General features: G+C 45.3%; 3 protein-coding genes across 5 annotated transcripts; 2 read left to right on the top strand and 1 right to left on the bottom strand.

Annotated features, from left to right (window-relative positions):
- Positions 1-207: 207 nt before the first annotated feature.
- Positions 208-9,839, top strand: LOC133141417 (coiled-coil domain-containing protein 152-like). 2 transcript variants are annotated; one of them, XM_061261951.1, is made up of 8 exons: positions 208-377; positions 652-757; positions 1,711-1,779; positions 2,317-2,381; positions 3,338-3,440; positions 5,901-6,028; positions 6,599-6,694; positions 7,208-9,839. In XM_061261951.1, exons 1-8 carry the CDS (start codon positions 315-317, stop codon positions 7,331-7,333), a joined length of 756 nt encoding a protein of 251 aa, XP_061117935.1. In that variant the 5' UTR covers positions 208-314; the 3' UTR covers positions 7,334-9,839. The 2 variants fall into 2 exon arrangements, with proteins under 2 accessions (XP_061117935.1, XP_061117936.1); XM_061261952.1 differs by lacking the exon at positions 6,599-6,694.
- A 121-nt stretch (positions 9,840-9,960) lies between these two features.
- On the top strand, positions 9,961-16,636 carry LOC133141416 (serine/threonine-protein kinase NIM1-like). Its single transcript, XM_061261950.1, has 5 exons — positions 9,961-10,805; positions 10,961-11,044; positions 12,021-12,286; positions 14,327-14,595; positions 15,122-16,636. The coding sequence occupies exons 3-5, from the start codon at positions 12,022-12,024 to the stop codon at positions 15,863-15,865; spliced, it is 1,278 nt and encodes a 425-aa protein (XP_061117934.1). The 5' UTR covers positions 9,961-10,805; positions 10,961-11,044; position 12,021; the 3' UTR covers positions 15,866-16,636.
- Positions 16,637-20,609: 3,973 nt separating this feature from the next.
- On the bottom strand, positions 20,610-21,892 carry LOC133142240 (growth arrest and DNA damage-inducible protein GADD45 gamma-like). Of its 2 annotated transcripts, none has more exons than XM_061263336.1 (3): positions 21,602-21,892; positions 21,278-21,485; positions 20,610-21,168 (listed from the first exon to the last, which is right to left on the bottom strand). In XM_061263336.1, exons 1-3 carry the CDS (start codon positions 21,745-21,747, stop codon positions 21,052-21,054), a joined length of 471 nt encoding a protein of 156 aa, XP_061119320.1. In that variant the 5' UTR covers positions 21,748-21,892; the 3' UTR covers positions 20,610-21,051. The 2 variants fall into 2 exon arrangements, with proteins under 2 accessions (XP_061119320.1, XP_061119321.1); XM_061263337.1 differs by having other exon boundaries at positions 20,610-21,165.
- Between the last annotated feature and the right edge of the window lie 2,134 nt (positions 21,893-24,026).

The following is a 24,026-nucleotide window of genomic DNA, read 5'->3' as shown; positions in this document are numbered from 1 at the left end:
GTATTTATTCGTCATGAAAGTTGCACTGTTCAGAACATATTGAGCTAACTTGGCGTTCGGAACACGGTGAGTTTACGTTACAGTCGCATTCGCATTACGGTATCATTTTGACCCTGTTGGCCCCCCATACATAACGGCTTCCCTGGCTCGTGCTTGACAAATAGTGCTGAACAGGCCACCGTTACAACTGACAGCGAACGTGCAAATTGGGAATCGGGACACATTTAGGCATATTCAGTTTCTAAGTGTGTAGCCAACGGAAATTTTCTTTATTTTCGTTTACCCAGGCGTCACACACCGCGCATTTTTGAGAAATGAAGAAGTCCACAGCTGTGAATTTGGACAAACTAATTGAAGACTTCTCTCTTGTCGAGCAGGTAAATGTTAGCCAGCGTTACGCAGCTAGCTAAGTAAATTTACTTAGGAATAGTTAGCCATCTACCAAATGATTGCTACCAGGCGTTTTACGTTCGTGAACATTAATTAAATTGTAGAGCGTTGACATGTGTTACGTTTAGCTGGACAGTACTTGCTTTTCGTATCCAGAAAAACGCACCTGTAGCAGGGAAACTACTTTTTATTTCTAAATATTTATTTTAAAAATCTGGAGAGAAACGGGCCGATAAACAGCGATGTTCTTTCTCACTACAGAAGATAACGGATATGAAAGCAAAAAACAATCTGCTGGAGGTGAGGTTAGATGAGACCACCCGGATGTTCACGTTAAGTCAGACAAAAGAGAAGTATTTGAGAGAAGGTAGGATGGTAGACCAGACCCGTCACCTGTCACCTCCTGTGGTGACTGAGGATCTCCTCTCTTTAGTTGAAGCAAAAGACACGCTTGAATAATCTTGCTCTCTATTTACATTTCCACTGGTGAATTTGCATTTTTAATTGCTCGTTGTTTGCAAAATTAAATCCCGTGAGTCGCTGAGTCAGGTAAAACTGCAGTGGCCTTGAATAAACTGCTGACAGTAGAAATCCGAGTCTGTTCCAGCCTCAACAACACCAGATCCAAGATCAACACATCCAACCACAACATCCATCTCTTCTTTCAGTACACAGCGCATATAGCTACAAATGCTGTGTAGCTACCATCTTTCTAAAGCACTGTACGGTTATGAACACCAGTGACGTTTAACCCTCCTATTATGTTAAGATTGTATGATCGCATTTATGTTTTGGGTCTAGTTGAACCCAACAGTTTAAATAAACACATAGGCTAATTATTGTAATAGAAATATTTTGACACTTTGGTTGTCGCCTTATTGTTTCCAAAATGACTGGCCTTTTATCCATAAATATGAAAAATCTGTGAGAAACATCATTTTAGAGCCTAAGGTACAGTAAGTGAAAGTTTGGCACCTGTATGGGAAAGTGCCACCAGAATCATCTGCAATGAAATCTGAGATAAGAATGGTTGTATATTTACTTAAATTTTATACAGTTATAGAGAGTCAAAATAACCCCACACAACACATGCATATGCAAAGTTGGTACAGGACTTAGCATATAAGTATGTTTTTTGCAAGGTTAACTGATTTTTAAGAGATGTCAAACAGTATGGGGACAAACAAACATAGGAGGGTTAAATGTTGAGACAATTCTCTGGGTCATTTGTGATATTTCCAGCAATATGTTTTTGCACGTTGTTATTGGGTAGACTGGGGGAGAGCGCTTCCTTGTGTCATTTTGCATCTCACTCTGCAGAACGAGACGAGCTGTTTCAGGCTGTTATTGGACTCCAGCACACTCTAAAACAGCAGTGTGAGCTGAGAGGTACGTCTCTCTCTCTATTACGGTAGGGTAACTCTCTCTCTGACAGTAGGGGTAGGTCTCTCTCTGACGGTAGGGGTAGGTCTCTCTGACAGTAGGGGTAGGTCTCTCTCTGACAGTAGGGGTAGGTCTCTCTCTGACGGTAGGGGTAGGTCTCTCTCTGACAGTAGGGGTAGGTCTCTCTCTGACAGTAGAGGTAGGTCTCTCTGACAGTAGGGGTAGGTCTCTCTCTGACGGTAGGGGTAGGTCTCTGACAGGTGGGGATAGGTCTCTCTCCACACCATACCGAGGGACTGGCGGTAGGTGTAGATCTCTCTCTGACTAAAATGAAGGACAGTTTGTTTTTGTATTTTTGAAAGAAAAGAACTAAGTGAACTGCAGTAGATTCCTGTCAGTTGAGTGTTATTTAAAGGTTGATTTCACTAATATGAGCGAACATGGTTCAGTAACACCCGGGGTAGCTGCCGGGGCAGGCAGTAGACCCAGAACGCGCCAGGATGGGCTGAATGGCTGGTTCTCTTTATCGTGCTCTTATTCTAGTGGAAAATGAACAGCTGAAGAAGATCATCAGTGACCTGGAGAGACAGAATAACTCCAACCAGCAGGTGGGACTAAATAACACCAAAGCATCAAATGCGCTCCTTTTATGTGTGTCCCCAATAGCATTGCAACCTTAAAAGCACTGCGCTTTTCATTTTCTGTGGTTATATTGCAGTTGGTCTCTGCTTTATTTGTGGTTATTCTGTGGTTGTCATGACCGTTCTGAGATCATTCTGTTTATGCCTGTGCCATGATGGTTCTGTGTGTGGTTGTGCTGTAATGACCATGTGTGGTTGTGCTGTAATAACCATGTGTGGTTGTGCTGTAATAACCGTGTGCGGTTGTTCTGTGATGCCTGTGTGTGGTTGTTCTCTAATAACCGTGTGTGGTTGTCCTGTGATGACCGTGTGTGGTTGTGCTGTGATGACCATGTGTGGTTGTTCTGTGATGACCGTGTGTGGTCGTTCTGTGATGACCGTGATGACCATGTGTGGTTGTTCTGTGATGACCGTGTGGTCGTTCTGTGATGACCGTGATGACCATGTGTGGTTGTTCTGTGATGACCATGTGGGGTTGTGCTGTGATGACCGTGATGACCATGTGTGGTTGTGCTGTGATGACCATGTGGGGTTGTGCTGTGATGACCATGTGTGGTTGCTCTGTGATGACCATGTGGGGTTGTGCTGTGATGACCGTGATGACCATGTGTGGTTGTGCTGTGATGACCGTGTGGGGTTGTGCTGTGATGACCATGTGGGGTTGTGCTGTGATGACCATGATGACCATGTGGGGTTGTGCTGTGATGACCATGATGACCATGTGGGGTTGTGCTGTGATGACCGTGATGACCATGTGTGGTTGTGCTGTGATGACCATGTGGGGTTGTGCTGTGATGACCGTGTGGGGTTGTGCTGTGATGACCGTGATGACCATGTGTGGTTGTGCTGTGATGACCGTGTGGGGTTGTGCTGTGATGACCGTGTGTGGTTGTTGTGTACTGAGCGTGTGCGGTTGACCCCAGGACAGTGCTGCTAACATGGAGAGGCTGAAGATGGAGGTTGCAGCGCAGATAACAGAGCAGCAGAGGGACACGGCAGAGGTTCGGGGAGAGCTCCAGAGCAAACGTGAGCCAAACACCCCACTGTCCAAAACCACTGTGCCAACACAGAGCCAGTGTGGCATTCACACAGTGATAAACCATTCACCCTGTTAACAACACATCTACCCGGCGATAAACCATTCACCCTGTTAGTCACACATTAACCCTGTTAGCAACACATTAACCCTGTGATAAACCATTCACCCTGTTAGTCACACATTCACCCAGATATAAACTATGCACGCTGTTAATAACACTTTCACCCTGTGATAAACCATTCACCATGTTAATAAACCATTCATCCAGCAATAAACCATTTACCCTGTTAGTCACACATTCACCCAGAAATATACCATTCATTACATGGCATTTAGCAGACGCTCTTATCCAGAGCAACGTACAGTTGATTCAACTAAGCAGGAGACAATCCTCCCCTGGAGCAATGCAGGGTTAAGGGCCTTGCTGAAGGGCCCAACAGCTGTGCAAATCTTATTGTGGCTACACCGGGATTTGAACCACCGACCTTGCGTGTCATTTACCTTAACCACTACGCTACGCTACACTACGCTACAGGCCAGGTGTGAAAAGCTTACTTACCTGGCAGGACCGCATACCACATAAATATTCATTGAAGAAAGGCCATTAGCCCTCCAATTGTCAACTGGTGCTGAATAATAGTAGTGACAACACTAAGTTTTTGTAATTCATTTTAAATTTCTAATTGGATTTGCTACAAGATTTTGTCATCTTTTGATACCCAAGACCTTGATGAACAAATTTCAGTGAAATGTTGTAAATGTTGTTACAGTTGATTAGTGTTTTTACAGCATTCCTGTACGTGTTCAAAACTACTGTTTACAATTAGTGTGATTCTAGAGAAATTTACAACATAGGATTCTGAACTACTTACTGTTGCCATTTGAAACACTTTGGAATCACTGCAGATAAAGTTGATTAAAATGACACAAATGTCAGAGCATGGCACGGCCACCAGCTTTCCTCATTTTGCCATTCACCCAGCAGTAAACCATTCACCCTGTTAGTCAGACATTCACCCAGCAGTAAACCATTCACCCTGTTAGTCAGACATTCACCCAGCAGTAAACCATTCACCCTGTTAGTCAGACATTCACCCAGCAGTAAACCATTCACCCTGTTAGTCAGACATTCACCGAGCAGTAAACCATACACCCTGTTAGTCAGACATTCACCGAGCAGTAAACCATTCACCCTGTTAGTCAGACATTCACCCAGCAGTAAACCATTCACCCTGTTAGTCAGACATTCACCCAGCAGTAAACCATTCACCCTGTTAGTCAGACATTCACCCAGCAGTAAACCATTCACCCTGTTAGTCAGACATTCACCCAACATTAAACCATTCACCCTGTTAGTCAGACATTCACCCAGCAGTAAACCATTCACCCTGTTTGTCAGACATTCACCCAGCAGTAAACCATTCACCCTGTTTGTCAGACATTCACCCAGCAGTAAACCATTCACCCTGTTAGTCAGACATTCACCCAGCAGTAAACCATTCACCCTGTTAGTCAGACATTCACCGAGCAGTAAACCATTCACCCTGTTAGTCAGACATTCACCCAGCAGTAAACCATTCACCCTGTTAGTCAGACATTCACCCAGCAGTAAACCATTCACCCTGTTAGTCAGACATTCACCCAGCAGTTAACCATTCACCCTGTTAGTCAGACATTCACCCAGCAGTTAACCATTCACCCTGTTAGCCAGACATTCACCGAGCAGTAAACCATTCACCCTGTTAGTCAGACATTCACCCAACATTAAACCATTCACCCTGTTAGTCACACATTCACCTAACAGTAAACCATTCACCCTGTTAGTCAGACATTCACCCAGCAGTAAACTATTCACCCTGTTAGTCAGACATTCACCCAGCAGTAAACCATTCACCCTGTTAGTCAGACATTCACCCAGCAGTAAACCATTCACCCTGTTAGTCAGACATTCACCCAGCAGTAAACCATTCACCCTGTTAGTCAGACATTCACCGAACAGTAAACCATTCACCCTGTTAGTCAGACATTCACCGAGCAGTAAACCATTCACCCTGTTAGTCAGACATTCACCCAACAGTAAACCATTCACCCTGTTAGTCAGACATTCACCCAGCAGTAAACCATTCACCCTGTTAGTCAGACATTCACCCAGCAGTAAACCATTCACCCTGTTAGTCAGACATTTACCCAGCAGTAAACCATTCACCCTGTTTGTCAGACATTCACCCAGCAGTAAACCATTCACCCTGTTAGTCAGACATTCACCCAGCAGTAAACCATTCACCCTGTTAGTCAGACATTCACCCAACATTAAACCATTCACCCTGTTAGTCAGACATTCACCCAACATTAAACCATTCACCATGTTAATAACACATTAAACGGTAAAAGATGCTCACAGGCAGTTCAGCTTTTGATTCATTTGGAATCACTTGTGGTTTAAACAGTGGAGGCCAAAGAGCTGGAGATGCAGGAGGCCCTGCAGAAAAAGGAGTCAGAACTGGAGCAGATGAGGAAGAGGATGAAGGAGCAGGAGAGAGAAAAACAGACAGAGATCATAAAATTACAGCTGGAGGTACAGACACATGACATGTCTATGAGGAAAGCAAGTGTGAATGTGCTTATTGGTGTGTTTGTAGACCTTACTAGGTGAGGTCAAATATAAATAGGATGCGTTTTGACATGAATGATGAATATGGTTGTGTGTGATTGGCAGTTAAGTGCCAAGCTGTGTTGAATGTGGCTGTGTGTAACAGGACGGTTCAGTGCTGTGTTCAATATGGTTGTGTGTGATTGGACAGTTCAGTGCTAAGATGTGTTGAATCTAGCTGTGTGTGATTGGTAGCTCAGTGCTGAGATGTGTTTAATATGGCTGTATGCGATTGGACAGTACAGTGCTAAACTGTGTTTAATATGGCTGTGTGTGATTGGACAGTTCAGCGCTGTGTTGAATTTGGCTGTGCATGATTGGACAGTTCAGTGCTAAGCTCTGTTGAATATGGCTGTGTGTGATTGGACAGTTCAGTGCTAAGCTGTGTTGAATATGGCTGTGTGTGACTGGACAGTTCAGCGCTGTGTTGAATATGGCTGTGTGTGATTGGACAGTTAAGGGCTGTGTTGAATATGGCTGTGTGTGATTGGACAGTTCAGCGCAAGGCTAGCAAGGGCTCAGACCACCACAGAGAAAGTGCCGCAGCAGCCAGTGGGATCCTGCACTCTGCCCCTGGACCTCTACAGACGCGTGAGTGTGTGTGTTACTGTGTGTAACAATGCTGTGTGTATGTCACTACTGCGCTATGTGTGTAACTGTGCTGTGTGTGTCACTACTGTGTTATGTGTTTGTGTGTCGCTGTGCTGTGTGTATGTGTAACTGTGTTGTGTGTGTATGTGTAACTGTGCTGTGTGTGTAATTGCTGTGTGTGTGTGTGTCACTGTGCTGTGTGTGTGTGTGTGTGTGTAACTGTACTACGAGGGTGTCTATGTGTGTAACTGTGCTGTGTGTGTGTAACTGTGCTGTGTAAGTGTGTGTGTGCATGTGTGCAACTGCAATGTGTGTATAACTGTCCAGAGTGTGTGTGTGTGTAACTGCACTGTGTCTGTAACTGTGCAGTGTGTGTGTGTGTGTGTGTCTGTAACTGTGCAGTGTGTTTGTTTCACTGCACTGTGTGTAACTGTGCAGTGGGTGTGTGCATGTATGTGTAACTGCATTGTGTGTGTGTGTGTGTGTAACTGCTCTGTGTGTCTGTGTGTGTAGAAGCTGCAGTATGTCCAGGAGCAGAGGCAGATGGAGGTTGAGAGTCTCAGGCAGAGGGTGAAGGAGCTGGAACAGAAGAACACCAAGAGCTTCCCAGAGTGCCTTCTGAAGAGGAGGAAACTCTGAGACCTCAGCCCAAACAGCACAGCCCAAACAGCACAGCCTGAACAGCACAGCCCAAACAGCACAGCCTGAACAGCACAGCCCAAACAGCACAGGATGAACAGCACAGCCCAAACAGCACAGCTTGGACAGCACAGCCCAAACAGCACAGCCTGAACAGCACAGCCCAAACAGCACAGGATGAACAGCACAGCCCAAACAGCACAGGTTGAACAGCACAGCCCAAACAGCACAGGTTGAACAGCACAGCCCAAACAGCACAGCCTGAACAGCACAGCCCAAACAGCACAGGATGAACAGCACAGCCCAAACAGCACAGGATGAACAGCACAGCCCAAACAGCACAGCTTGGACAGCACAGCCCAAACAGCACAGCCTGAACAGCACAGCCCAAACAGCACAGGATGAACAGCACAGCCCAAACAGCACAGGTTGAACAGCACAGCCCAAACAGCACAGGTTGAACAGCACAGCCCAAACAGCACAGCCTGAACAGCACAGCCCAAACAGCACAGGATGAACAGCACAGCCCAAACAGCACAGCCCAAACAGCACAGCCTGAACAGCACAGCCTGAGCAGCACAGCCCAAACAGCACAGGATGAACAGCACAGCCCAAACAGCACATCCCAAACAGCACAGTCTGAACAGCACAGCCCAAACAGCACTGCCTGAACAGCACAGCCCAAACAGCACAGCCCAAACAGCTCAGCCCAACAGCACAGCCTGAACAGCACAGCCCAAACAGCACAGGATGAACAGCACAGCCCAAACAGCACAGCCCAAACAGCACATCCCAAACAGCACAGTCTGAACAGCACAGCCCAAACAGCACAGGATGAACAGCACAGCCCAAACAGCACAGCCTGAACAGCACAGCCCAAACAGCACAGGATGAACAGCACAGCCCAAACAGCACAGTCTGAACAGCACAGCCCAAACAGCACTGCCTGAACAGCACAGCCCAAACAGCACAGCCTGAACAGCACAGCCCAAACAGCACAGGATGAACAGCACAGCCCACACAGCACAGCCCGAACAGCACAGCCCAAACAGCACAGCCTGAACAGCACAGCCCAAACAGCACAGCCTGAACAGCACAGCCCAAACAGCACAGCCCAAACAGCTCAGCCCGAACAGCACAGCCAAACAGCACAGCCTGAACAGCACAGGATGGACAGCATAGCCCAAACAGCACAGCTTGAACAGCTCAGTCTAAACAGCACAGGCTGAACAGCAAAAAACAGTGTCTGTAAGTTGTAGTTGAAAAGGAATGGAATGGGGTTTTTTTTGTTCGTGGTGCTATTGAGAGATGCTACTAGAGGGGTCAGGTAGGTTTGTTTGTTAATCGTCTTGTGCTTGTTCTAGAGAATTCTGCTGGGTTAGCAAGCCTGCTAAATGTGCTGAGCATGGCCATACTGTGTTTCTTTCATACCAAATCCCAAAACTCAGTGTTTCATTTGTAAACCCAAACCTTCAGAGAAGTAGTTGTGTGTTTAGTCTCGGTTACAGAATTGAGTCTATAACGCAGTATAAACATCCTGCCCCAGCAGCCCTGTAAGCCTGGTTCTGGATAAGAGAACACACACACACACACGCTCACACACATGCTCTCATGCACACACACACACACACACACACACACTCAAACTGTTTTTCTCACTATTGGTCACCCCTTATCTAATGTAAGCCTGTTGTCCAAGAGCAGTATGTTCCAGTCAGAAACACCACCCCTAAAGTAAGGCTGCCTGTCCAATCGCGGCTCAGACCACTGACAGCGTCAGCTCCAATTGGTGCATAACCAGCCTGAGAGAGAGCAAAGGTTCGGAATATAAACCCCACCCAATCTCTGACCGTGGATGAGTTGTGCGACGGTGGCAAAGCCAGGTAATTCCGTTATGTAAGGGTCTTAACTTCGAGAGGTTAGGTTAGCTACCCTCCTGAACAGAGGCCTAGTAATGGGATTGCAGGCCGCCTGTCCCAGTAGATGTGGGGACGATACGCCCCGCTGTGCCAGTGTGTCTAGTGCGGGAGACTTTCCGCATTCTTAGACTTTCCGCATTCCGGCAAAATCACATGACTTCGACAGGTGCTGTAGGTACACTGTGTCACCTGGCAACAAGAGATACTGGCTCAATCAGGCGAGTCCTCCTGTTGGTATAGCATGAATGTAGCCAGTCAGATGCAGTTCTGACGCGTGCGCTTCAAGGTTACTGTCGCTTGGCTCGCCTAAGCAGTGCCTGATACATTGTTGTACATTACTGTTCCTGTGTGTTTGCGATGTTTACTTACTTACTTACTTGCCATGGGTTCACCTGCAGCAACCTCACCTGCTGTTTCTGAGTGTTACTGAAGCTTGTGTGTCATATCCTGTTAAATGTTTTGAAACTGAGCACTAAATGTTCTGATGGTATCGTTTGCATTTTTTCAATGTTTATTCTAATGTTTTTCAGTTTCAGATGGCAATATTTGGATTTGCGAAGAACTCATAAATATACATGTAATACCCATGCTATTGTATGTCTGGCTTTCTTCTAAATCCCTTCTCTAGTTTTATGCTTTGAGAGAGTTTTCCTTGGAGTGAGCAGAGGGTATTCATGAAGGCCCCTGCTGGCTGGTGGTAAGTGGACTGGTCCTGTCTCTGTCTTTAGGAGCCACATGCAGCGCAGACAGTGTTAACGAGATACGGTGTCACGTGGTGTCTGTGTGGTCAAGTGCAGTTCCCCTGTGAGAGAAACACCCAACTGCCGCAGCAAAGCCCCTCCCCTGACCTCTCTGAACTACAGCACCGAAGTGGCCCAGCCAATCAACACTGTGCTCAATCCGACCCAGCCAATCGGCACTGCCCTCAAACCGACCCATCCAATCGGCACTGTGGTCAAACTGACCCATCTAATCAGCACTGCCCTCAAACTGACCCATCTAATCATCACTGCCCTCAAACCAACCATCCCAATCAGCACTGCCCTCAAACCCGTATTTGGGGATGATTACGTCACTCTGATACCATGGAAACACAGGATAATGAAACCACCAGGCGCCCCCCACCCCCCCTTCCCACTGCATCAGTAAACCCCAGAAAGAGAGCCTGTGTCCCTGCATCGCCCTCTCAGGCCCCTGCAGCCCAGCGCCTGGGCTCCCCTGTGCTGTGTTAAGGGGATTAGAGAGCAGAACATCACCCTTAATCCTGCCTCCCATTCAAGATTACATAATGCCTCCTTAATCCCAGCTCCCTTCACAGAGAGAGAGCAAGAGAGGGAGAGCGTCTTTCAACCCCACGCCACACCGCAAACGAGGAGGCTGGGGCTTGGCCAGGGGTTCCATTTTGAATGCGGAGAGAGAGAGACGGAGCTAGAGGGCTGATTCTGGAGCTCTGCTCGCAGGACGACGGCCATACAAGTCAAAGAGCGTGAGGAAGACTTGCAGATTCAGAAACAAGGCCCCGGGCTCGGATTGGCTCTTTAGCCCTTTGAATTGTAGGTGTTTTTTTTTTTTTTGTTATTGTTATTCTTTGTCAGCGTTCTAGAACTCCATTGCTTTCGAATACCAGTAGTGATTGTGATTAGAATGTTCAGTTGCGAGTTGAGTTAAGAGCATTCTAATGGCGTACCTGTGACCTCGCACCTGAAAGGGTTAAGGGAGCTCCAGGATGAGTGGAGTCAGTGGAGTGACCTTCAGGAGCTGTTCCTGAAGCAGGAGGACCCTACCTGTGCAGGTGAGACTCGCTCCAGCAGAGCACATGGATAAGAGGGGCGCGGACATCCGCTCTCAGTGCCTGACCTTGGAGAGCTCCCTCTACAGCTGGCTTAGCCAATGAGGAAAGCACGTCAGGAAGCAATAGTGGTGAACAATAACTAAATAAAGTAACAATGTAGGACTGTATCCGCTGTTGTCTGTGAATTGCAAGGCCCTTTCAGTAGATAAAGAAAGGCAAACATTGAACGGAATGCTGAATGTGGGAATCAGTTCTTCGTATGCTGAGACAACTCTGTGTGCTGTTTCAGAAAGACGTTGGTTACAAGGGCTCTATCTGAACCAAATTGCTACTTTCAGATAATTCATGCTGTACAGACATTTTTACTTCCTGAACTTTATATATTCAGTTCATGAAATTGGCAGAAAACGTGAGCATTAAATGACAAAATGAAAATGAATTTGTTTCACACAATACACAATGTGGTTTATTGAATTTGTCAATGCCCCCCCAGCCCCCCAATGGTCAACAGTTTAGGCTAATAGGCTACAGACACTGATATTGATGTGTAACTCGAACCTTAGACTAGCTTAGAATCTAAACATTCCATGTTGATCTCTGTTTGATTGTGCTGTTTGTGTGTGTGTATGTGTCTGTGCGCATGTGTGTATATATCTGTGTGTATGTGTGCATGTGTGTGTATATATCTGTGTGGGTGTGTGCATGTGTGTGTATATATCTGTGTGGGTGTGTGCGTATGTGTGTATATATCTGTGTGTGTGTGTGTGCACGTGTGTGGGTTTATATCTGTGTGTGTATATATCTGTGTATGTGTGCGTGCGTGTGTGTATATATCTGTGTGTGTGTATGTATGTGTTTGTGTGTGTGTGTGTATATGTGAGTATGTGTGCATGTGTGTATATATCTGTGTGTGTGTGGGTTTATATCTGTGTGTGTGTGTGTGTGTGTGTGTGTGTGCGCGTGTATGTGAGTACAGAATGACAGCGGTGTGTGTGAACAGGGGGTCTGCTCTGGGGGGCACCACCAGCAAGAAATGCCAGATGGGCTCAGCCCCCCGGCCGGCCGCGGGGGGGCCGCCCCGCCCCCTGACCCCCCTGCAGCAGCTCAACCTGGCGCTGTGCGAGGAGACCATGCTCCGCGAGGTCGCCGTGGGCCGCCGGCTCGGCCTGTACAAGGTCCGGGGAGAGATCGGCCGGGGGAGCTTCTCCAGAGTCAAACTGGGCCTCCACGCCCTCACTGCAGGTACCAGCCACAGGGCTCGGTCCAGTAATCCAATGGCTTCATCTGTCCACCTCTTCTCCTCGCTCCACTGACCTGGAGATCGATCCAGCTCCGCCATCTTAAAGGACGGACATTCCAACCCGTTACATGTTCCTTCTAGGAGCTGGAAATAGAAGTTAGGAGGCTCCCAAACTTTCCTTTGAGCAAGAAAACGTGAGCACATCCTTTGCTGAAGTATTTTATCAGAAAGCGTATTTGAAGGGTATTCCTAAACTGTTTGTTGCAACCCCGTACTACAAGTGTGTTGCAACCCCATACTAGAATAAATGCATTGCTATGTAAATTACTTTGGTACTGGAATGACCTAGCAATGCATTTACACAACAAGTAGAAGTAAATGCATTGCTTAGGTGTAGTCCCGGAAAAAAATATTTTCTCAAAAATGGCTGAATAGAGTCGAAGCCTCTTAACGAGGTGGGATATTTGCTTCCATAAAAATGTCTCTATCAAATAATCCAAACAAACTTGTATTTGTACCAAACTGGAGATATGTCAGCTCGACGTGGAATAATAGTGAGCTAAGAAAAAAAACGACGTGTTAAGCCATGCAACTTCTGAATTATACAGTCTTAGGCACCCTAGACTTTATTATATATATATGTTTCTTTTTTTGTGTGTGTCAATATAAAAGAACACATTTGAGATTTCCAAATATTCTTTTTCCAAAACTTTTTTTATTTAATTTTTTTAAGTAACATATTACTGTAAGAAATTGATTACTTTTTACATATAAACTTGATCAAGGCTGTCTGAGATCAGAAGCAAGGACCCAACCAAAGTCTACAGAAGAACTGTGGCAAGTTCTCCAACATGCTTGGAACAACCTCCCTGCAGATTGTCTTATAGAACTGCAGGACAGCTATCTCAGAGAAGTGATGCAGTTTTAATGCCGAAGGGTGGTCACAAAAAATATTGATTTAACAATTCTGCCAAATTACTAAAATGTAATGTATGTTTATTTAGGACCTTTCATTGAATTATTTTTGAAAGAATCTTATTTGTACAGAATGTTATACAGGTGCCTAAGACTTCTGCACAGTACTGTATATTTTTGTTCTTATATTGGAAAATGTTGTTTTTTGATGTAGAGAAATGGTATCAAGGATTGTTAGAATATGCCTTTTATTGTCTGAATCTGTGGCTAGGTGAGGGTTGTAAGCCGTTAATGTGGCATGAGGGCGCCTGCTGTTTTATTGCCCTGCTTTGCGAATAAGAGGCTGATATCATCTAAACTGCCGGCATCACCGTTTTGTGGTTTTACTACGTCACAGTTTTTTGGATGATATAAATATGAACGCAACAATAATTTGAGACATCATTGATGAATATGATACATCATTTACGGTACGTAGTACAGCGCACGTGGAAGTGAAGTTTTTGCATTATCCAGTCTCGAACTGATGAACTGTAATTAATTGAGGAACCGAAAAGTGAGGGTCGTTTGCCCCCCCCCCCCCCCCCCCCCACGTCACAACGAACGATGAAAGAGCAAATCATTTAGTCCCATCAGTGTGATCAAAAAAATAACTACTTGCACCGGCAAGAAAAATAGTCACAAATCGACCCATATAGTCGCAATCCGGAGCCCTGCTGTAATCGATGTGGGTTCCTCCAGTTCTCGTAATGCAGGTTTTCTCGATTCCCCCTTCCTCGTGTCCTTCCTCTCCTCCTAGCTCCACCCATCGTAGGAGGCAAGGACGTAACTATAAGCGATTGGAAAGACCGACAGCGTGCAAGTCGTGGTCATTGTTTTAAGTCTGCTACGCTACATTCTCCTATATCTCACTGAAAGGGCTTTAGCAGGTGTGACATGGTGATAAATAATGCTATACAGGCAGAGCATCATCAAGCGGTTGTAATAAGTTGTGACAGGGATATAAATGCACACAGACTAAGAAATATGTCCTCTTCAGAAACCAGCAGTTGTCCTCTTCAGAAACCACAAAATGCTGTGCATCTGAAACGTGAGTTATAAATGAAGGTCCTCTCCATTGCGTTCAGATAAAGTGGCCATAAAGGTGCTGGATAAGACCCGTCTGGACCAGCACACGCTGCGGCTCCTGTCCCAGGAGGTCGACAGCATGGAGCGGCTGCACCACCCCAATGTCATTCGCCTGTATGAGGTGCTGGAGACACCATCCCGCCTCCACCTGGTCATGGAGTACGCCTCGGGGGGCGATCTCTTCACCAAAATCAGCACCGCCGGCAAACTGTCCGACTCCAACAGCAAGATCGTCTTCAGGCAGATCCTCTCTGCCGTCAACCACATGGTCAGCATCACGCAGGGGTTATAACAGAGCATTATAACTGACCATAACGGGGTCATAACTGGGCTGTGATATAGAGTTATACCCGGCTATTGTAGGGTTATAACTGGCTACGACCAGGTTAGAACTGCCAATGATAGGGTTATAACTGGCTATACCAGGGTTATAACTTGGCTATGATAGGGTTAAAACTGGCTATGGTAGGGTTGTGACTGGCTATAACAGGGTTATAACTGGGCTGTGATAGGGTTATAACTGCTCAGATGAGGTTATAACTGGCCATCTTAGGGCTATAACTGGCTGTTGTAGGATTATAACTGCACGTAGACTAAGACATAGTGCAAAATGTAACTGTTTCTTTTCAGAAACAGCCACACCTTTAAATGCAAACCTGGACAGAAAGGAAAACCTAAACCTCTGGGGGAAGAAAATGATAATTGTTCACAGTGTAGAGATAGACAGACATGTTTGAAAGTGGTGATGAGGTCCTGGCTGTGTGTTTTTGACTTAACTGACCTCTGATTCCCAGCATGAGAAAGACATCATCCACCGGGACCTGAAGGCGGAGAATGTGTTCTACACATGTGGAGGCTGTGTAAAGGTGGGCGATTTCGGCTTCAGCGCGGTGTGTGGGCGGGACCAGACCCTCAGCACGTTCTGTGGCTCCGCCCCCTACGCCGCACCGGAACTGTTCCAGGAGCAGGGGTACGAGGGGCGGCCGGTGGACGTGTGGGCTCTGGGCGTGCTCCTGTTCTTCATCACCACCGCCGCCATGCCCTTCCGTGCCCACACCGTGCCCCTGCTGAAGCAGTGCATCCTGGGAGGTGCCTACGCCGTCCCCCCTGGTGTCCCCGCCCCCTGCCAGCGGCTCATCCGTGCCATCCTGCGCCCGAACCCCGCCCACCGCCCCACCCCCGACCAGATGAGCGGATGCGAGTGGCTCCTGTCCGTCACCTCGCCCCGGCCAATCAGGCCCTTCCGCCTCAACCCGCAGTTCCTGGCACAGCCAGGCGAGCTGGACGAGGTGGAGCTGGAGGTTCAGGCCGCCCTGGAGGACCTGGGCATCACCGCCCAGCACATCCGCAACAACCGGCAACCCAGCCAGCAGAGCAACCTTACCGGGGTGTACCGCATCCTGCTACACCATGCCCACAAGCGGCGAGACCTCGAGGCCCCGCCCACTATCCTGCTCCCCGTCACCAACCCTCGCCAGGACTGGATCTGCGCCTACAGACACCTGTACCACACCTCTCAACTCTGTACCATCACCTAAACACTCACCTGTACCTGTACCACACCTCTCAACTCCGTACCATCACCTAAACACCTGTACCACACCTCTCAACTCTGTACCATCACCTAAACACTCACCTGTACCATACCTATCAACTCAGTTCTGCTCATATTTTAGTTCAATCAGACAGCAATGAGTTAAGCAGTATTTATTGAGGTTTAATGTGAATGCACACTTTGGCTTCAGCTGAAGCTGTTTGCCTTTCATCACTCCCTGTTGTGAAGCCTGCTGAAACAGCAAGTGGCTACAAAGCCTCCCCCCTCACAGGGATCTTGAGAAGCAGAGAGGGTGGTGATGGGAGCACTAAGATTTTGAAGGCATCAATTAGGAATAGCAGGAGAATTTGGGCAAAAGCTGCTTGCGAAAGTGGCAATAGCATGCAATATGGGCAAAGGCAGCATTCCAAAACAGGCAGTGCAGCAGAAAGAGCCAGGCGTTAGCCTGCAGAATTAACCAGGCAGCAGGGCAGCTTTGTATGATTGCATCAGGGCAGAGGCGGCAACAGCTAGCAGGCAGCATAGCATGGCAGAGCGTGCAAAATGAGCAAGGCCCTAAACAGGTAAGGTTGGTGCTTTATATAGCCCCTCCCATTAGACGTAAGCGTCATGTGAGGGGGCGGTGCTTCTCAAGCGGTCTGCAGGCTACGCATCATTTATACCCTACTGTATGAAGGTATGTCCAGATTCATTTATACCCTACTGTGTTATGTTATGTCCAGATGGCAATTGGATACATTCGAGAGAAATACCATTGTCTATCAAAGGGTTATCTGATTTTCAGTCCCAGATGTATTGACGAAAATAAATTTCCCAATGAAAGGTAATTATTTTACAGTCCAACTTGTAAAAAATGTTTCAGAGTAGTTAAGCGTGTTGACTTGGCTGAATTTAAAGTATTTACAATTCAATTTGTTATGCCACAAAATATATTTGATGGCATAAAAATAAATCTTCAGTGTTTCGATGCTAAAATATTAGCTAAATGCGTAGCATTACGTATGAAAAATGTCTTGTCTGGTATTATACACCATGACCAGTCAGGTTTTATGCAAGGCCGAAATATTGTGAATAATGGAAAATTACTTTAAATCCTAGAACAGTATGATAAAGTAAAGAAACCAGGTTTGAATATTACAGCAGATTTTGAGAACACCTTTGATAAAATAAGATGAGATTTAATTTACAAATGTTTCGAAATGTTTTATTTTGGGGATTCTTTAATGAATTGGGTTAAGGTTATGTATAATAGCGTCTAAAGTTACAAATATTTCAAAGTCCATTGCACTTCCACGGGGGGGGGTAAAACATGGCTGCCCTTCATCACCATATTTATTTATTATGGCAATTACTCGCGATAAAATTACAATCAAATAATAATATTAGAGGTTTAGAAATGCAAGATGCATGCCTTAATGACTTTTTAAACTTCTTTGGGCTAAAGCCAAATTATACACAATTCACACTCCCATGCAATTCAGATGGATCGGTTAATGTACTTGATCTTGGTAACCACATTCCAGAGAATATGAATGAAATTTCAATAATCAATTTTAATAATAAACTTGGTAAAATCTAGAAAATTCAGCTGCCATGGAAAGGGAAACATCTGACCAGTTCTGTTAAAAGAACCGTAATTAATGAATTAGTTGTATCCCAATTTAAGTGTTTATTTATGGCATCACCAACTACTAGTGAATTATTCTTCAAAACATGAACAGAAGGCATAATAAAGAAAAACAAATGAATACATATTGAAAATATTAGTGGTGTTGTCCCCACAGGGGTGGTTGGTAAGGGTTTGGGGAGGGAGGAGGAAAGGGCAGAGAGAAAGAACAAGGGAGAAGGGGGGAAAGAAGTTGGAAAAAATAATTTCACTTATTTTCTTTTGTATGTCTTTGTGTTTGGGTGGTGGGCAGGAGGATTCACACACAAACATGCAATAACTGAGGGATAAATAAAATAAAAAATAGGCGGGCTACATTTCATAAGAAGATTAGGCGTGGGGCAGGTAAGAATATGTTTGTTGTGGGATAATGTCCTATCTGGAAATTGGTTTAATACAACTTGACCTTTGTGTCCAATACACCATTCAGCATTAAGGCTGTGTTTAGATTTAGACATAACCAGACATCGTTATGCACACATCGTTATGCAGACATTGTTATGCACAAGTTAACGATCAAGTCTGCTTTTGCCTACCCACTTAAAGGTTTGACACATTGTGTGTTCAGAGATGCTCTTCTGCATACCACTGTTGTAATGTGGGGTTATTTGCGTTACTGTCACCTTCCTGTCAGCATTGACCAGTCTGGCCCTTCTCCTCTGACCTCTCTCATTAGCAAGGCGTTTCTGCCCACAGAACTGCTGCTCACTGGATGTGTTTTTCGTTTTTTTAACTCCATTCTGAGTAAACTCTAGAGACTGTTGTGAGTGAAAACCGTGAGATACTCAAACCACCCTGTCTGTCACCAATCATTCCATGGTCAACTTCATTTAGATCACATTTCTGATGGTTGATGTGAACATTAACTGAAGCTCCTGACCCATATCTACATGATTGTATACATTGCACTGCTGCCACACGATTGGCTGATTAGATAATCGCATGAATATGTAGACATACAGGTGTTCCTAATAAAGTGCTCAGTGATTGTATATTTCTTAGCCTGTGGGTCAGGTTAGCTGTATCCAGGAGCCAGCTATGTCCAAAAAAGCAAATCTGCTGACATGTTTCAGTTGCGCAAGGATTGCGCAGCAGCCAGAAATAAAAAAACAAATCTGCGAAAATAAACTTCAGCGCTCTAGCTACCCCTAGTGGCAAGGATGGGTCACTTCAGCTGGTTAACCTTGAAATATGGCACCCAACATTGTGACTCTGAAGTTCTGAACTAGAAGCTGACACAAAAATAAGCATTTTATAAACAACGTCTTCATTGGAACTGAAGTTTATACATTGTATTTTTAATGAATTGCTTTTTTTTTTGCTTTTTTTTTTATGAAACTTGTTTTCAGAGATAACCCAAAGCGCTGGTCTCGGAGTACGGCTCTTTCCTATTGTCTGTTACATAATGGGACAGAGGGGATTAGCGCGGTAATGTGCCGAGAAGGTGACATTAAAAGTTCTTTCGTACAAAAATTACTCGGGTAGTGTGCATATTTCTCCACTCCAAATCATTATCCTGGACTTCTGTGAATGATGGATATGATGCATACGGCGAAAACAAGTTGTATTTCATGTGTACATTCAGGGCACGTGTATAAGAGGGTGCCGGCTCACAGTGGGTCTCGGGGGTTAAATAAATGGAAAATGAGTGAAATATGGCGCATCATTATCCAAAGAATATGAATAAAGGTAATTTAGGTTAAATGCCTTCTGCTGTTTCACATTCGATTGCTACATTTGACCCTGTAACCTCGGTCTCGTTAAGGAAAATACACACAAGCACACACAGGCACACATTACTGTGTGATTATGACATTTTAAAAAACAGTCAAGATAGGACATTGAATGTCCTATCGCCTATTGAATGTTTACTTGCATGCTCATATCATTACGGCCTATAATATTTTATAACTTATTTTATAAATTCTGAATAATTACATTGATGAGGTCTGCAATTTGCGAAAATATGTTTATCTCACTGTGAAAGGAAGTGAGACATTGCATGGCCAGTGGTGAGCTTTTGTAGTATGGACCTTTTGTACACAGCAGCAAGTTCCTGAACATTTTAAGGCCAATTAATAATTAACAACTTATTCATGATGAATAAGACGGACTGCATGCAAATATATTAGGCATCTAGGAAGAGTCATTTTCAACTAAGATAGTTGATTCATGCTTATTCATGCGTGATTTTTACATTTTTAGATTTAGGGGCTATTTTCGAATATTTGATTCGAGTATGTTATGCGATTATGTTATTAATGTTATGAATAGCATCCTGCTGGGGTCTGGGTTGGTCTCGTTCTCCCCCAACACGCAATTGAAATTGTTTCGTAGAAACTCTGTAACTTGATCCCATTGAGTTCTTGGCGGAGAGTTTAGCAGCCTGCACGCGGGGAGCTTACGCGGTAGCGCCTGCGGTAAACAATGCAGCAGCTGAATGGGCACTCTGACAATAGAACCTGACCCCCGCCCCCCGCCGACCATCCCCGCTCCCCTCGCTGGCAGATGGAGCGGCGTTAGTAGAGGACATCTGCCGCCGCACAATAGCGCTTCTGTGGGTGACCCCTCGTGTCACCAGGCGCAGCGCTGCTATTGTTCCCCGCACTATACACATGCAGATCCGCGGGTTCTACAGCTCCGGGCAGCGAACTCATTGCTCCCTTTTATGCAAATACGTACCGCATTGGAATATCTACCCCTCCCAAGAAAAGTGTAGTAACTGCAACACTGCATGATCCATGTAAACAAACACGATAATTTCCTTAAACGATTGGTGGCATTTAGAAACCACCAGTGTAACTATATTCTGAATTTAGCCAACGGCAAATTAGACCCTGCGACCTCAAAGGACATTCAATTTTGGCTACCCAGAGCTCTTGAGATAAGGGACATTCAATGAAAATTCCATTAAATATATTTTTGAAATTATTTTCACTGCAACATATTTTTCTCCTGGTGTCAGGTTAAAAAAAAACACTAAACAAAACAATATTCATAGGCTCATCTGATTTCTTAATAAACAATCTGCACAGCCATTATGTAATGTTTGCATGTTTATTGTTTTCATGAAGCATCGTTAAATTGAAACTACTGGAAGCAGATTTGATCCAAAACAGTGAATCAACAGGTGTTTGACTTCTAAAAAGAAAGGTTTCGTTGACAAAAATAAACAAATGAAAGCCCCTCTGTCTTCAAGGCGTACATGCCTCCTAAAACGTCATTCTCCAGCGCAACATTTCCTCTCGGAACTCCAGAGAAAAGTTCGTGCCTTCGCTCTTGTGGCGCACCAAACCGCATCCGCACAAAGGATGGGTCATCCTGGCACAAGCCGACCACCGGGTGACTGCAGGGGAATCCTCGCTGCTGCCACCGCGCTTCCTGGGACGAGATCCTCGATCAGGAACATCCAGGGATGTCTGGAGTTTCTTCCGTCCTTGTTTCGTAGGACGTATACTCCTTCAGGCGTACAGAATCTCAGTCGAGAGCTGTAGAGTCATGGTTCAGCGCTCGGGGAGAGTGATCTCCGGCACCCACTCGTTCAGACTGCGACTTTCCTCACAGAACAGGTGCAGTTTCTCCAGAGCAGGGTCCTGCCACGAACCTTCCGCAGGATTCTGCTGCAAAACAAGAAATAAATAACATGAGCGACATTGTAAAACATGAAGAAGCACAATTAATGTATTACGCGGTCATTTCAGGACGATTTTACTCTGGCGCAATGCATACCGTGATAAGAACGCAGTGGGCATCCTCGAGTTCCACGGACTTGTCGCCCACAATGTTAGAGAGTCGCTGCATGTCGCTCACTCTGACGATGCTGATGTCGTTGTCGAAGCAGAACGCCTGGATCAGGGTGAAGTGGATCTGCAGGGCGATGTCGCACTCAAACTCCTCGTCGGTCGCCAGCACGCAGAAAGCCACGCTGTCAGGGTCTCTGTAATATGAGAAGCAAAACGAGATAAATACCTTGCACGGAAACTTTTTAGCAGGGAATCACACATACACTTTCATGTCAGTATTCATGAAATTGACATCAAAGCTCATACTTACACATTCATAACTTTTGCTGATTCGTACACTCCAATGGTGAGGCACTCATTCGTTTTAGCCGAGACCAAAACGTCTTCCAAGATCTTTCCAGCGCACGGAGCTCTTGCCATGTTGTTATCCTGAATAAGAACCTCTTCCAGAGTCATGATGCTGAGAGATTAGTTCGCGGTAGTTCAGAGTAGTTCAGCCGATTGGTATTCCGAAAGTCTGTGATTCTTTAGGTCGGAGGAGAGCTTTTATACGTTGGGTTCCCCCTCTCCGTGAATGACCTATTACCCCATTGGACGCCGGGGTGGTGTATTGGTATGCTAATTTTTATTGCTGCACTGGCTCGTGGCAGATTGATGAGGGCAACCTGGTGTCAGATCTCCTTTGGGGCATAAACCTTTAACCGGAGATTAAAATAAATAAATAAAAGCTTTAGAAATATTCACCTGTAGTCTACTTTCCAGTTACAACAAATGTTATGGACGAGAAAGAGTGAACTTCAGATTGAAACACTTAGCACGAGTGGACACAGTAAAATAAATAGTAAAATAAAGTTTCACAATCATTTTTTGAATACTTAAGATGGAAAGTGTATGTCCCTTAGCCCCGCCCAGCTCCAGAGAGGCAGGTGCAGCCGTGACCCTCTGCGCTGAAGTGGGCTGATAGTCCCATTGTTGTGTGTGTGCGTGTGTGCGCCATTATTACCCCCTCTATAGAGATGCAGATGAGCAGCGTGTGCCGCCTGCCCCCCAACACACACACACACACACAAGGGTGGCCCTTATCCATAAACTACAGGCATGATAAGCTACATTTGCATGGCTTACCAATGGCAGATGAACTAAAGCGCTAGAGATCGCAGTTTTGGTTTTACAGCTCTGCAGTAATTAACGTGCATAATTATCAATAGGCTGCGCAAACTCAATATGCGGTCATAAGGCTGAAGGACAGCGGTGATACGCATCGCATGGCGCAAGGCAGAGTGTGGGTCTGGCATTTGAGCAGAAATTATGAATTTGAGGAGTGAGATAACGATTGGTTTCCGCCGAAATGGAAAAGCCACATCTTATATGTGTCACCACTGAAAAGATGAGGGGAAATTTACCGATTTCCCCTCCCCTCCCAGAAGTGCTGACCCGACCCCCGCCCCCCACCTCAACAAAACAAAAAATAAAAAGAGAAAAAAACGTCCTGCAGATGGCCCCGCTATTAGCGCATTGTCCGCACCAGCGCGTGCCCTTTGAGATGATATCAGACTGAAATGCACTGTGAGGAACGTGCGTCAGAAATGCACACCTGTCAGCAAGTACATACATAAATAAATAAACAAACATACACATACATATACACACATAAATAAATAAGCATATAAATAAATAAATAAATAAATAAATAAAGCGGACATCCATCTCTGAGATGTATTTGAAATTCTATCCTATAAGCGTCTTCAATGCACTGTGATTATCTAGCAGCAGTGGCATAAGTGAAATTAAACTCACGTGCGAAATGCCGCGTCATTATCACCATCAAAATTATCCACATTCTATAGTAAACGATTATTTCTTAGCAAAGATCAGTTTCAGATCGCGGCCAAATTGCCCTTTTCTCGCGATTACACAGTAAAGTTTTCAGTTTCAATTAAACTCTTAATTAGGTACAGCTTATTTGAGTCCAACTGCAGTGCACTCTGTTGTACTTTCTTTAACACAAAATTTAGATTAGCTATCAAATCTACACTATTTAGGCCTACAGACTGCCTTCAACCGGCGCTTACAAATTAATACTGATGCGTGTCAGTGACATCTGGAGACCCTCCCCGGGTTAAACACAGAGCAGGACCATCCGCGCGCGTACATGTCGCAGAATGCCCATTCTCCTCCTTACACATGTAAATGAGCGCGTGCGGCGTAGCAGAACGTGGCCTGTCTCGCAATGTAAAGCCGCACAAGGATCGCTCCGTCGGGGAATGCTGGAGCGTTTCATTATTTTTTTCTTTGAAATATAATGTAATTTTCTTCAGTTTCACGGTTTAAGACGCCGTCCTTTTAAAGGTTTAATAGCAAAAAGACAAATACTTCTTGCAATGCACAATAAACATTAAAAATGCTATATAATGCATATATTTGCAATACCATCAGCCTATTCATTTCATATTATACCATAGGCCAAGGCTAGCTGTATATGTAGCCTATACTAAATAGCAATCGTTTCTAGAATTAAAATGGAATAGAACATGTGTATACGTTATGGCTGTAATGATATGATACGGCTATATTATTTCTAATTATATACTTATATCGGCTATATGCAGGTGCAAATAGGATCCAGACGCAGCAGCAACCACCACTGACCCCGACCAGCCCCCACTCCGGCAGATGGACTCTGCAGAAAGGGGGGGGGGTGTTTAGGGGCAATAAGGATTTCCAGATGCCACGCG

The sequence above is a fragment of the Conger conger genome, chromosome 12, assembly GCF_963514075.1.
Source record: "Conger conger chromosome 12, fConCon1.1, whole genome shotgun sequence".
Lineage (NCBI taxonomy): Eukaryota > Metazoa > Chordata > Actinopteri > Anguilliformes > Congridae > Conger > Conger conger.
The sequence above is the reverse complement of the archived record's forward strand: the minus strand, read 5'-3'. Positions and strand labels throughout refer to the sequence as shown.

Excerpts from the sequence above, each read along its gene's own strand:
- LOC133141417 (XM_061261951.1), top strand. The coding sequence starts at position 315 with ATGAAGAAGTCCACAGCTGTGAATTTGGACAAACTAATTGAAGACTTC. Across the intron at positions 2,382-3,337 it reads AGAATAACTCCAACCAGCAG|GACAGTGCTGCTAACATGGA; the intron begins GTGGGACTAAAT and ends GGTTGACCCCAG. Across the intron at positions 3,441-5,900 it reads GGGAGAGCTCCAGAGCAAAC|TGGAGGCCAAAGAGCTGGAG; the intron begins GTGAGCCAAACA and ends TGGTTTAAACAG.
- LOC133141416 (XM_061261950.1), top strand. The coding sequence starts at position 12,022 with ATGACAGCGGTGTGTGTGAACAGGGGGTCTGCTCTGGGGGGCACCACC. Across the intron at positions 12,287-14,326 it reads CCTCCACGCCCTCACTGCAG|ATAAAGTGGCCATAAAGGTG; the intron begins GTACCAGCCACA and ends CATTGCGTTCAG. Across the intron at positions 14,596-15,121 it reads TCTCTGCCGTCAACCACATG|CATGAGAAAGACATCATCCA; the intron begins GTCAGCATCACG and ends TCTGATTCCCAG.
- LOC133142240 (XM_061263336.1), bottom strand. The coding sequence starts at position 21,747 with ATGACTCTGGAAGAGGTTCTTATTCAGGATAACAACATGGCAAGAGCT. Across the intron at positions 21,486-21,601 it reads TCAGCAAAAGTTATGAATGT|AGACCCTGACAGCGTGGCTT; the intron begins GTAAGTATGAGC and ends CTCATATTACAG. Across the intron at positions 21,169-21,277 it reads CCCACTGCGTTCTTATCACG|CAGAATCCTGCGGAAGGTTC; the intron begins GTATGCATTGCG and ends CTTGTTTTGCAG.